Raw genomic sequence first — 13113 nt, 5'->3', positions numbered from 1 at the left:
TTAAATTCTGGGGGGGAAAAACAACTTTAATATTAAAAATAAAAATGCATGAGATAAAATACAATAAAATAAAGTACTATCAGCTTTACCTATTGCAATAATCTAGATTGAGGAGTGCTGATTAAACAAATAAATAATGTAAAAATGTGAATGTGTGAAAATCCACATTATATGTTCCTCTGGTTTAACTACGAATATGAAACTGACTTCCGCTCGGTCACGTGACTGCCCTGCTCAGCGTCACAGGACGTGAACTGTCACTGTGATCCACAGAGCTGGAGACAGAAATGAAACTAGAAACTTAGACAGACTGTGCTCGATACGACTGGAAGCCACAGGTAAGGCTATCCTGTTGTGAAGATGAATAGGTCGCAGCACATTTAGCTTTAAACAGCACACTTAATGTAAACATGTAGTCAGCTGCTCTGAATCTGAACTTTGTGCATTGATTACTCATGCTAAGATAACTATGCTCTTTAAATCTGTTGAGTAAATACGAGTTATGCCACCTGCCTAATCAAGTCTTTCTTTCTGTAAATCTGAGGTTGAAAATGCTCCCCTCCTCCTGTGACACCTTCGTGGCTCTGCCCCCCTCCACTGAGGGACAACGCATCATTTTTGGGAAAAACTCTGACAGGCCCTGTGATGAAGTCCAGGAGGTGGTGTATTTTCCTGCCACAGAATACAATGCAGGAGAGAAGGTGGAGGTAGGTGACACAGACAGCGTGTTATTGCCCTCCAACCTTCAATTTCCCCACACTGCTCCCTGGTGAAGGTGCCATTGGATAACCATTAACACTTTGTCCCCCTGTGTCTGGTCCCTCCTGTCAACAGTGTACATACATAGAGATTGAGCAGGTCCCACACACTTATGCAGTCGTGTTGAGCAAACCGGCCTGGCTGTGGGGGGCAGAAATGGGTGCCAATGAGCATCAAGTGTGTGTTGGGAATGAAGCGGTGTGGGGCAGAGAGAGTGCTGATGGTGACGAGGCTCTTCTCGGCATGGATCTCGTCAGGTAAGAGCAAAGTGTTTGTAGTGCCAAGCCTCTGTTGAGCCAGATGAAGGTAAACCATTAACCTGTGACTCTACAATTTTCCAGGCTTGCACTTGAGAGAGCCGACACAGCTGAGAGAGCCGTGGATGTCATTACCGAGCTGCTGGAGAAATACGGACAGGGAGGATCTTGCATGGAGGATGAGTCCGGCTTCACCTACCACAACAGCTTCCTCATCTCAGACAGGACCGAGGCCTGGCTGCTGGAAACATCGGGGAAGTACTGGGCAGCAGAGAGAGTGGAAGGTAATCAGAGAAAGAATACTAATGATAGGTGCTCATTTGAAACCAGCCATAATGAAATCCACAAAGACACCATGGAAAATTTCTAAACAGGTCAGAAGCTTTAGTGGTCTGTGTGGTCATAGTTACAGTCAGCTTAAAATACCTAAGAATCTGAAGTAGATAAATAATGTCGTTACATGTGATGCATCTACAATCATCTTGTTTTACACTTCTCTAGATGGATATCGCAACATCTCCAACCAGTACGGCATAACGACCAAGATAGACAAGGAACATCCTGGAATGAGGGAATATGCACGAAGCAAGGGCTGGTGGGATGGAAAGACCCAGTTCAACTTTGCCACAGTCTACTCCTTCATGACTACAGCCAGGATAGAAGAAGCTGGGAACCGATACTGTGAGGGGAAGAAGTTGCTGGAAAAGAGCAAAGGTTAGTAAAGCTCACCCCATGGTGCATTGTTGACACACAAGAGGAAAAAGTTAAATGACTTCTTCCCGTGTTAATTTATTTACTGAAGGTCACATCACTGCTGAGATCATGATGGATATCCTGAGAGATAAAGACAGTGGCATCAACATGGAGGGCATGTTCATGACAACAGGAAGCATGGTGTCAGTGATACCCAAGGATCCCTCTCTGCCAGGGGTTCACTATTTCACAGCAACTCCAGACCCTGAAAGGTAACACAGCCTGGTCTCACCTCTTCTTTTATTTATTTTCACAGCAGTTGCTGATGATTTAATAACTTATTCTTTGGTACAACAGGTCTGTATTCAAACCTTTCATCTTTGTGAAATACCTCAAACCGCTGAAGGAGACGACTTCTCCCAGTTATGGTGCAGATGACCCCGTGAAGAAGAAACCGCGCTTCCAGAGCAAACCTGACCGCAAACATGAGCTGTTTGTCAAACACGAGCTGGTGGCTGCCATCATTGACTCCAAAAAGGTTTAAAAAATTTAACTGACGCCCCAAATTTCTAATTTGGCTTATCTTGTTTACTGTACTGAAAATGTTCTTTTGTTTCTATAGGAGAGAGGGAAGAAGATCACGGAGAGTATGAGGCAGCTAGAGAAGGAAAAGATGACAGAGATGGAGGAGCATCTTTCACTCGGTGTTGAAGAACCTGACCTTCTGGTGAATCTGTTCTCAGAATCTGTTAAAGAGGAAATAGCTGTGTACGGTAAAAGATGAGAGGAAGCACAAAACAGTCCTCAAGAGTGACAGGAGCACTACATGTCTCTGCAGTTTACCTTTTAGTCAAGTATGAGTAAATTGAATTTAGCAGCCCAGGATACTAATGAATGGAGTGTTGATGTATTGAATCATTGACCATCATCATTGAACACAGAACAAATTCATTGTGAGATATGTGACTTGAGGGTTTGAAAATAAGATTTATTTCAAAACAAATTCATACTATAAATATGCAGCCTTTGTCAGAATAAAAAGATTGTTTTTAACACACCATTTCTCATTGTGATTGATTTAAATAATATACACAAACTTTTGCACTTTAAAAGCCACAAAAATGATTAATTTAGCTGAGTTAGTTCTCTATATACCTGAGAGACAAAAAATGAATTACAGCAGCTCGCATTTTAGCAGCTTAAAGTTCAGTGGAGTTTTTGTGGAGGAGGATAAAATGTTTTCAAAGTCGAGTTGAACACTTTCAAATAAGCACATTACATCACTGCTCCCTGAGTTCTGAGACTCATATACATTTTTAATTATTATGGCTTTTTGAAATTTTCAAATGGCAGTTTGCTTTTTTTGTTGTCCCTTTTAAAAAATAAATAATAAAACAATGTAAACATGGCCAGAGACACATGCAAAATGTCTATATTAACTGGCAGGTTGTTTGTTGAAATGGTGTATTGAGATACAGCTAACATAGCCCAGTGTAACTACTGTTCACTATTGATGCCAAGTCATGTTAAACTGCAGGTTATCGAAGGTACAATACTGGTCCAGCCAGTTAATTAACTTGTGAAAGTATTGAAATCAAACATTAAACTGACAGCAAACAAACTCTGAAAAATGGATTAAGATTTAACCACATCTTCCCTTTTTTTTTTCTTTGGCAAGTTGCTTTTGTAGACACTCAAGTGTCCCAGTGAAAGAACAATACATTCAGAAAAGGAGTGGGATTTTTTTGCCTGCACCTATAATGTGGTTTATAAGGCAACCCTTTGTGCATTATTGCTTATACAACAAAAATAAAACAACTGAAAGTGCAAATATTGACTGAAAGAAAAATGTCTGCAAAAAAGCCTTTAAAAGACAGTAGCCCTTTAAAAGCAGTAATACCTGTTAGTTATGTTATTCTTGAAAATGCACAAAAAACATCTTGGCTCTTATTTTTGGAGTTTTGTCCATCAAACCTATCAAGTTAATATTTTACTCACCAGAACACAATCAGACTGTCTGACAAGTAAATAAACTAAAAGTGTTAAATATTAAAATTCTTATCCAATCTGTCTGTTGTAGACATCATTTAGAATTTGACTTCCTGATAAGTTAGACAGTGTAGTTTTTTCACACAATCTGCCATTTAATTTACTCCCACTTTGGGTTTTATCTCAGTGTTACTGTATATCTGATCATCTGACAGCTTATGTTCCTGTCCTGACTGACTGTTGTAGCAATATCGCCACAATTCAAGATCTCAGCATTTAACCTGCTGAATGAAATATTAATTTAAAACTGCAAAAATAAGACACAGTCGGTTAAAAAATGATTTAACCTATACTCTGTTAATTCCCTTTACACCAACTCCACACAATGCATTATGCACTGGCCCATGCATCAGTCAGCTGTGGTCTGTTCCAGCACCTGATACATTATACTACATACTACATTGTGCTGAACTGACCAGGATGTCAGGTTTCAGTTAGGTACTCTTCAGAGGTCAGTGTTTTTAACAAAAAAAAATGCCATTTAACTTTGGTGAGAAGAAAAGTACTTGTCCCTTGTGTCTCATGCAATAAAGATGAAATAAAGGCGATTGTCTTGAAAGTCGTATTCCTGGTTGATGTGTTGAAGCACACCACCCTGCTGTAACCGGGTTCCGTACAGCACCGCCTCGCCGAGGTCCTGAGCTAAGCCCACCTGCTGCAGCCACTCCACCAGTTCACAGCCAAGGAAACAGTCCACCATAGTCTTTCTCCCACACCTGAAAGTCAAAAGAAGCATTCACCCAAAGGTCTGTTCCCTCTTTAAGGATAGCCATGAGTCAAAGAAGAAGACAAGAGCCCACATGCACTGAAACTATAAGAAATCCTTTGTGGTATTATTGTGGTATGTGAATGGTTATTATGGTTTGTTTTTCTACACATCAGGGAACATGTTTATTCAAGACAGTTTCTCATCAACCTCTGACCAGAGCAGTAGTAAGACTCTGTGCTCTCACCTTCTTTTTTTAACAATGTCTTGACAACACTGGTCTTTGTGGTATTTGGTGAACTGGATGCAGGTCATCCTGACATCCTCGGGTAGATCAGTCTGCGGCTGCTCTTGTTGCTTCTTTCCGTACCACAGTTTGTGTAACCTAAACACCATTCACAAAAACAAAATATTGCATGGTCACTGTTAAGTATAGTGAAAACATGGATTATATACTCAGTACATACAGTATGGTGTGTTTATAAAAAAAGAACACCAAATTTCTTTTAGCATCTAAATGTTCTTTACCCTTTCTTAAATGGCAGTATAATCAAATGCTTGTCCAGCCCAAACAGAGCAAAGGAGATAAAACCCTGGAAACAGAACACATGTCATGACACACTGATATCGTGTAACAATTAATGCTCACATTCTTGGTATTATAGTATCTGGGACACCAACCTGTCCAAAGTTGGCCACAGCACAGAAGAACTGCAGCTCCAAGTAGAGTCGACCAGGAACACTGTTAAAGAGCAGCCACAAGCAGCTGGCCAAGTTCTGTCGTGACAGGAATTAAGACTAATTAATTTTATGTTTGAGATATACAGTATATAATTAGGGATGCAACTATTGATTATTTTCATTGTTGATAATTTGTAGATTATTTTCTTTTTTTATCGATTAGCTGTTATGTTTATGTCAGAAAATGCCGAAAAATGTCTTATCAGTGTTTCCCACAGCCAAATTTGATTCATTTAGTAGCCAACAACGAACTGATTAATAGTTTACTCACAGCAAGCAAGCTGACTGTCAGAAGCAGACTTAAGAGCAAATGACGGGCCGCTTGTCTATCTGTGACCTGTTGGAGCTCCTCCACTTGGAGCAGCAGGCAGTCTGTGGACTCACACCTGTTCTCACACTGACCTGCAGGTGGCAGCAGAACACAGATTGTGAAACACTGAATTTTTTTACTTCTGGAGATAAGCTGTACATTCTTCCAACACAGGTTATATGATGATGGATATTCTGTGCTGATAGGTTTTACATTTGGGTTTTATGCATTTTAAATCTCACAGAATTAAAATGAACACAATACCTGGTATGGTGGTTGGTGTGTTGTTCATATTTGTGCTGATAATCATGTCAGGCATCGGTTGGGGTGGTACACAGTCACATATGAGGCACTCTGATAACAATGTGATAAAAGTTAGAGGGATTCTCTAACATATAACTATAATATCCTCCCAGTTCACACTAGGAGCAAAGAGCAAGTAATACAATACAGGATGTAATACCATAATAAAGCTAAAAGTATTCTGTAGTTTTACATTTAATTGGTGGACATAAAAAATATCTTGAGTTAACAGGGATGTTTTCATGCAACTTCAATAAACTTTACCTTTGTGAAATATTCAGCAGCTCCTACTATATTGTATTTACCTCTGATTAAACCACTGGACTTGTTGCAATAGATGTTAGAATCATGCTTTGCAGTAAAGAACTAGTATCATACAAATGGCATCAATATTATTAATAAGCATTTCCATTCAACACTTGCAGTACTGGTTTGCATCATGACTGTGACCATGATATTTTACCAACAGGAATCTCAAGTGAACCATAATTCAGTTGCCACATGCAGGTAATAGTACACCAGTTAATCTAACAAATCATTTCTTGACATCTCACCTATCAAAGTGACACAAGCTTTAGCCAAGGAGGCTCAAGAGTCATAGGTAACAACACTTTATATTAGGGTACACATATTAACCATTAACTAGTTACTCTATAAAGCACAAATTAGGTTTTGCTCATAAGTAATTCACTAGTTTGAGTTGAGTTAGAAAGACTTAATTTAGAGTTATTTAGACACAGTTAACACTCGTAGTTTTGTGTTTTGTTACATGACATGTGGTGCTACCACTTTATAAGGCCCACACAGCGCAGAGCATGTTAAGATCTTAACTACTACTTACTACTTACTATCAATAAGCAGTGATTACTTTGAGGTAAAACTCTTAGTTAATGCCTAGTAGTTGTAGAATATGGTCATGCAGAACAAGGCATTAATCAGTGCTCTTTAATGACTTATACAGAGCTAATATGCTGCTAATAAGCAACTAGTTAATGGCTAATATGTGTACCCTAATAGAGAGTGTTACCAAGTTATGTGTTTTGACAGCATCTTTTGAGAGAGATGATGTGTTCAGTGTTGCCTTGTTTTAAATAAGGAACCAAGATTATCAGTAACTTGTTTCCTCCAGATAAGGACATCAATTACTTTGACTAGTCACTGTTTATTTCATAATTGCAGAAGTGTTTTTCTGCTCATGTAATTGTAAGTTATCTGTGGGGGGATGTACATTAAGCAGAAGTTGTATTGCCTGCGTGGCAGTTTTCTGTAGACAACATGTAGATAAGTGTTAGTACTGACTTTGGATCATTGATAGTTCTGACAAACCATTTTCATATGTGAGAAATGCCTCTCTGTGCTCCAGTGAATATCATGTGCTGTGATTTAATGACCAAACTGTTGTACTTGGCAGCCTGGTCATCATTCAGTGTTATTATACAGACATGTTCAAACATCAAAACAACAACAAAATCTGAGATAAATAGTCTGCATGAGAGAAAGTACCTCTGTTGGGGCCTCCTGATGTGCTGACTGGCTCAAACAGACTCTGGTTTTCTGGTTCAACTTCAGTCACAAGATTCTCTGCAGAGTTTCCCTCATGGACTTGGTCATTTTCAGCCCAACTTCCTCTACTGAGAAACACCAAAGAGCCACCACCGAGCAGTATACTGAGGGCAAGTACAACTGCGGTGCAGATTAACTGTTGAAGAAGGCAAATACAGACTTTTAAGTAATTATCTGCTGGTAAAAAAAAAAATATTTCTTAACTGACAGAAAACTGTAAAATTATTTCTGAGTTATGTTGTTACCTGTTGTTTGCCATAAAAGAATGTTGAGTCAATTGTGTCAGACATTTTTTGCCCAGAAAGGAGCAACACAGCAGTTACAAAAGTTGGAATCCTGTAAAAAAGACAAATTGCACAACAAAATCACCAACAGTATAATATAAACCAGCTCCAAGACACTAAATTGCAGATTAACATTTTCAATAGCTTTGTTGGATCGTTTACATTTTTAAAGTGAGGCATCATTGCACTTGTAAAATCACCTAATCTTAGTTTTGGGTGGAACCCGTTCATGTGTCATGAAAAATTAATTTAAGCTAAACTGTTTAACACAAGAATAAACCTTTAGGGCACATACTCCAACTTTGAATAGACCAGGGAAACCAGCCTAGTTTGGTTTCTTTACTCCTCTCTTATGGCGACTCACCCCCAGCCTGCAATGATGAACACGCCCGGGGAAACTTTTAGATCCTCAAACTTTTTCAGGAGCACAAGAGAGAGTGCTATCAAGCCTAAAAGGACAAAATACGCCATTATAATGAGCAATTAAACTTCAGAGTTTACAGCTCAGCGAGACAAATGAAATGACAGTTTATTGTGTGAATACTCAGCATACCTGGCCATAGATAACTGCTGTAGAGTGAGGTGCATAACAATGTGAAAGTCAGGACCTGCCCGACGAAGTTGTCTTCTTTCACCACGAAGTTCCACACGATCATCCCAATACAAGTCAGAAACTAGAGACCGCACCGTAACAAAAATACAGGCATTTACTAACAGCAACTTAAATCCACAGGGAGATTTCATTCATGGCTAATAAAATCAATTTAGAAAGTATGTGCAAGTGTGCTCACCTGTGCCAAGAACAGGTTGATTGTGAACATGTGAGGTAACCTCTTGAATTTTTTACTCAAAAACATGACAACAATTGTCCACACCTGTAGGAGAAAACACATGGTTACCAACACAAAGACTTTAGCACAGATGATTAATACTAGAATTTTAACATTGCTGGCTGCTTATTCAACAGACTGAAACAAACAGTGAAGAAGACAACTAAATAATAAGATAATGTTGAATACAAACACAAATGTTATATCACTGCAAAAACTTTCTTAGCAACAAGTTACAGGTTCCTTAAAAAAAGGCTGAAAGTAAGAATAAATGAGGAAGTAAGTCTGCCAGTATAGCAGCTGTTTGCTCACACATCCTCTAAATGACTGAGCCTTCTAAAATTAACCTTCTACAGTTGTTTCAACATTGAACAAGAAGTCATGTATTTGCATTTCACTACACTGTAACATCAGAAGAACGGGAGATGTGTAACATTAAAAGTGACTCGTGCTTTCTTAAATCATGGCAGCTCAAATAAATTTCAGCTATGAAGTGGAACACGCTATAACAAATATTTATGAAGCTATTTTGATTTTAGTTTGGCCTCTGTCATTTTCCACATACTGAGATAATACAACAAACCTAACAACCAGCTGATAAGAAGGCAGTTAAAGATTAGCCAACAACAAGCTTACATACGGTACTTACCAGTGCCACTAAGCTCACTATGCTTATGTTAAAGCTGACATTCTGCAATGAGTTCATCAAATGCTGAGGATCCGTCCAAGGGATTGAGAGTAACCAGGCAGAAACGTACATGATGGGAGCTGAGAGGAAAGTGCTGATCACCATCCCAGAGGTGACCTGTTAGGAAGAAGAATTAAAAAGTGAGGAAAAAAGGAAAAAATGATACAGTATCTGAATGGCAAGTTGGATGGTAGATGTAAACAACTCACAACTTCTAGCTCTACGTTGTAATAGACAGCATAGATGCCCACACTTGGTGCAGTGGGAAACACTCCATAAAGAAAGGCATAGTTGGAGAGGCTTGAGTGGTTCAAAGCGCTGGTGTTGCTGTTGTCCAGCAGATCCACCATGTCCTTACAAATCAGGGGCATTAGCAACCTGAAAGTCAAACCAAAAGATCATGAGGTAACTAGATGCTGAGAAATGCTTATAAAATATTTATATACTCTAATTATTATCATGCTATTCACTCCTCAGACCTCTTAACATGTAATCTGTTTGGGAAGAGGCTTGTGGTCTGAGAAAGGCCTGAGTCACCAAAACAATCAGCACAAAACAACATCTTGAGAACACTTTAGAAACCTTTAACCCACTGACTCTTTATACTCTATTTAAAAGAGAAGCTGTGTGATAACACTAAATCACCTATTGTACAAAATGAACATTAAGTGCAGTATAGGTTAGCTAGATTTTTCCACTCACAGTTTTGCTGTAGTCAGTAATATCAGCGTCACAACCGTGGATCTGGTTAGTTTCCCCAACTGGCCCACCATGGACAGGCCAAGGTAGAACAGAGCTGCTCCTCCGAAAGAGTTGGCCAAGCCATCCACAAATTCAGCCAAGACGGGAGGGATTGTCTGGTGCAGGACAAAGTGGGCGATGATGCCGATGACAACCATGAATACTATAGGGTTCTTCAGGACCTGAAAAACTACAACTCCCATGATCCGGAGTTTGCTCTGCTGGCGGTTTTCCTGATTCTTCCACTTCTGGATCTCGCAGAAGGCAAAGCCAATCGGATTCAGAATCATCAGGGACACAGGTGCAACCAGGTAGATGTACATGAGGTACTCTGGGTATGTGTTCTGGTACAGGGCTTCAACTGTGGAGAGAGAAGAAGCAGCTCAATATTGACAAAGCATACTTATATATGACATATCTGACTTGTAGGGCAAATGCAGTTAAGAGTTCAAGACCAAATGCTTGACCTAAATTTCACACTAAAATGTTGCAAAGACACAAAACTGCACAAACGTAATGAAATATTATGGTTTATGCAGTTTTTCGTGTGTGAGAAACATATACACACAAGGATCCTGGGCTGTAGTGTTACCCAGAGTTCCACTTTGTCGTCATGTCTCATGTCTGCCTTGATAAACCCCTCCATAAAAATGTTAGTCTCACTTAAAGAAATGGCCCTAAATAAATTTTAGATTTAGAAACTTCTCTGTAAGAAATGGTTCTCTCATTGTCTTCTGACTTTTAAGAGAAATCAGAACAATGATGAACTTTAAACGTTTGTGGAAAAGGAACAATAACTGGCAGTGTGGTTTTAGTCGCTGAAAGCAAAAAGCAAATACAGGATACTCTCAGGAAAAGTCACTATTGCATTATCAAATGTGAGAAAAAAATGGACCAGGTCACTATAACTTCTGGCTCACTGGAACTGCAGAACAACTGATGTAATAAATGTTCATTCTGTTTGAAATTTGCGTAACTGTTGATTTCTTAATCATGGGTGGGTTAGTTTATTTATCTGATATTTGCCTGAGAAGCCGACGTGTCTGTAAACTAAACATGTAATCAGAATATCAATGCACAGTAACATTACTTTTTCTTCGGGATTTGACAATTGGGCCAGGTAACGTACACCAGGGGTGGGACAAAATATTGATATGGCAATATATCATATCTATATCATATATTGCCTCCTCTTGAACCACTATGTACTCTATAGTGTTGACCTCTATGTACTTTAAATACATTGTTTCGTCTCATTTCATGTCACATTTTGTGAAAATGACACCACAATGCAGTGAATCAATACATACAATACAATGTAATCCTGCACTTTGCCTTTTTCGGGGGATTTTCTATTCTTCACTTTGACAGATATCATGATGTATTGCTGTGTGTCGTGACACTATCGTTATCGTAGGAAATGTATCGTGAATCATATTGTTTCACAAGTTGATCTGTGATGTGTTTATATCTCTGCAAATCCTTGTGTGTGAGTACAAAACAATGAATCCATCTGGGCACAGAAATGATTACACTCTCAGTGTGGGAACATTTTTAGCACAAACACAATGTTGACTGTGGATGTTTGTGGTGTAACAGATGGATAATAATCATGCTTCTGTTTTGATGGATGGGCAAACATCAGGACCGCATGATTACGGTTGCAGCAGTGAATGAAAAGCATGGTGGGTGGCAGGCTTAAAGGCATTATCATACTCACCGATGGGATACCCCAAAGCAAAATCATTGCTTTGGGTGGCAAATATTGAGAAGATCCCAGCCTTGCTGTAGCGGCTATCAGGACTGGAAACTATCAGCGTGAGGACGCACACAATGACAAACACACACACTTTGGCGATGAGGATGCTCCACAGAAATGGCCAGATGACATTACCAAAGTCTAACAGTACCATGTTCTTGAACAGCAGAGCTGGGAGGGCAAACTTGGACACAAAATTCCCCAATCCTTTGGCCTGGGTAGATGTGATGATGTTTGCCCTCCCTGCGATGTAGCCGCATAGTATTATCCCAAAGCACTCCAACAGAGCAGGGAACAGCTTGTCGAGGGACATGCTGCTGGATGAGAGAGCGGAGAAGACCGGGTCCCCCTCATGGGAAAAGTTGGTGTTTCTGCCCGGTGCCTCCATCTTACCCTCCCTCTCGTGTCAGCTCTTATGCGGTCATATTAATGTCGTTACGGTGGCTGCTCGGTCCGACCTGATAAGAGACACAGTGAAGGGAGGAGTTGGGAGTAATTGGCTGTTAAACATGCTGGTGCAAAGGTGACAGCTCTGACTACGATATATTAGCTAACCAACACAACATTATACAACTGAAACGACTCACTTAGGAGAGGGTTATAGTTGTTACCATGTTACCAAACAAGCGTCTCGATTTCGTATAAAAGTTACTCTCACCTCTGAGTGCAGTTGTGCCCCCTCATGCACCAAGTGTCAGTCAAATGTCAGTAGGAGTAGCCGTTTATGTTAGCCGGCTAGCTAGCTCAAGAAATGAAAGCAGACCAGCGGCGTCGCTGATAAACCCTACATTAACCGACCCTATCCACACGACAAACCTTTAACATACGCTAGGTTCCCTGTTACTAAACTGCCTATGTAACTCTGTACTGTTTGTGTTTTGTCTTATGTAGTATTACTGTAGTTCCCACCCAGCAACTTTCATAATCTCTGATTTGACAACAGCGTTTCAACCAATCACATTTTGCATAGCGGGAGAGGGGCGGGGCTTATCCGTCCTTGCCACAACGAGCATGTTTACAGGCAGCTCCAGTCAACATGCAAATACCTGTTTGTGCTCACCTAAGAGCTTAAGTGAGCCTCTGCACAGTCAGAGCTGCTACACTCATTTGATTTGTGTTAAAGGTGCATTACGTAGTTTTTGGAGAAGAAATTCTAAACTCGGAATCTTAATATTTGCAATATTAATGAGGTAATAATACAAAAAAATCCGGAGGAAATAAGGTCCCCAGAACACTGTTTGAAGCTAGAAAGGTGGCAGGGTCTGCCAAATGTAAACAAAGTAAAACAGCATGAACCTGTGTTGTCCCCTCTGTTGTTAGTCTGTTTATTCAGTTTAGAGTATCAAGAGTATGAGTGCTCACTATGCAGGAAAAAATGGTCGCTCTCAGTGTTTTACTCATATATTTGATGTTTTAGGATAGGAATATTA

At 39.8% G+C, this 13113-nt stretch overlaps 2 protein-coding genes across 2 annotated transcripts; one reads left to right on the top strand and one right to left on the bottom strand.

The window, feature by feature from the left end:
- The first annotated feature begins 224 nt into the window (after positions 1 to 224).
- scrn3 (secernin 3) lies at positions 225 to 2766 on the top strand. Its single transcript, XM_073473331.1, has 8 exons — positions 225 to 338; positions 545 to 707; positions 835 to 1016; positions 1101 to 1300; positions 1518 to 1730; positions 1819 to 1981; positions 2067 to 2247; positions 2332 to 2766. The coding sequence occupies exons 2-8, from the start codon at positions 552 to 554 to the stop codon at positions 2491 to 2493; spliced, it is 1257 nt and encodes a 418-aa protein (XP_073329432.1). The 5' UTR covers positions 225 to 338; positions 545 to 551; the 3' UTR covers positions 2494 to 2766.
- gpr155a (G protein-coupled receptor 155a) lies at positions 2677 to 12560 on the bottom strand. The gene is made up of 16 exons (XM_073473330.1): positions 12342 to 12560; positions 11645 to 12141; positions 9886 to 10285; positions 9393 to 9561; positions 9145 to 9300; positions 8457 to 8540; positions 8219 to 8339; positions 8030 to 8114; positions 7627 to 7717; positions 7322 to 7517; positions 5780 to 5869; positions 5477 to 5607; positions 5146 to 5241; positions 4993 to 5057; positions 4712 to 4849; positions 2677 to 4474 (listed from the first exon to the last, which is right to left on the bottom strand). Exons 2-16 carry the CDS (start codon positions 12069 to 12071, stop codon positions 4279 to 4281), a joined length of 2445 nt encoding a protein of 814 aa, XP_073329431.1. The 5' UTR covers positions 12072 to 12141; positions 12342 to 12560; the 3' UTR covers positions 2677 to 4278.
- Positions 12561 to 13113: the final 553 nt, after the last annotated feature.

Source organism: Pagrus major, chromosome 9 (genome assembly GCF_040436345.1).
Source record: "Pagrus major chromosome 9, Pma_NU_1.0".
Lineage (NCBI taxonomy): Eukaryota > Metazoa > Chordata > Actinopteri > Spariformes > Sparidae > Pagrus > Pagrus major.
This window is presented reverse-complemented; position numbering and strand designations above follow the sequence as displayed.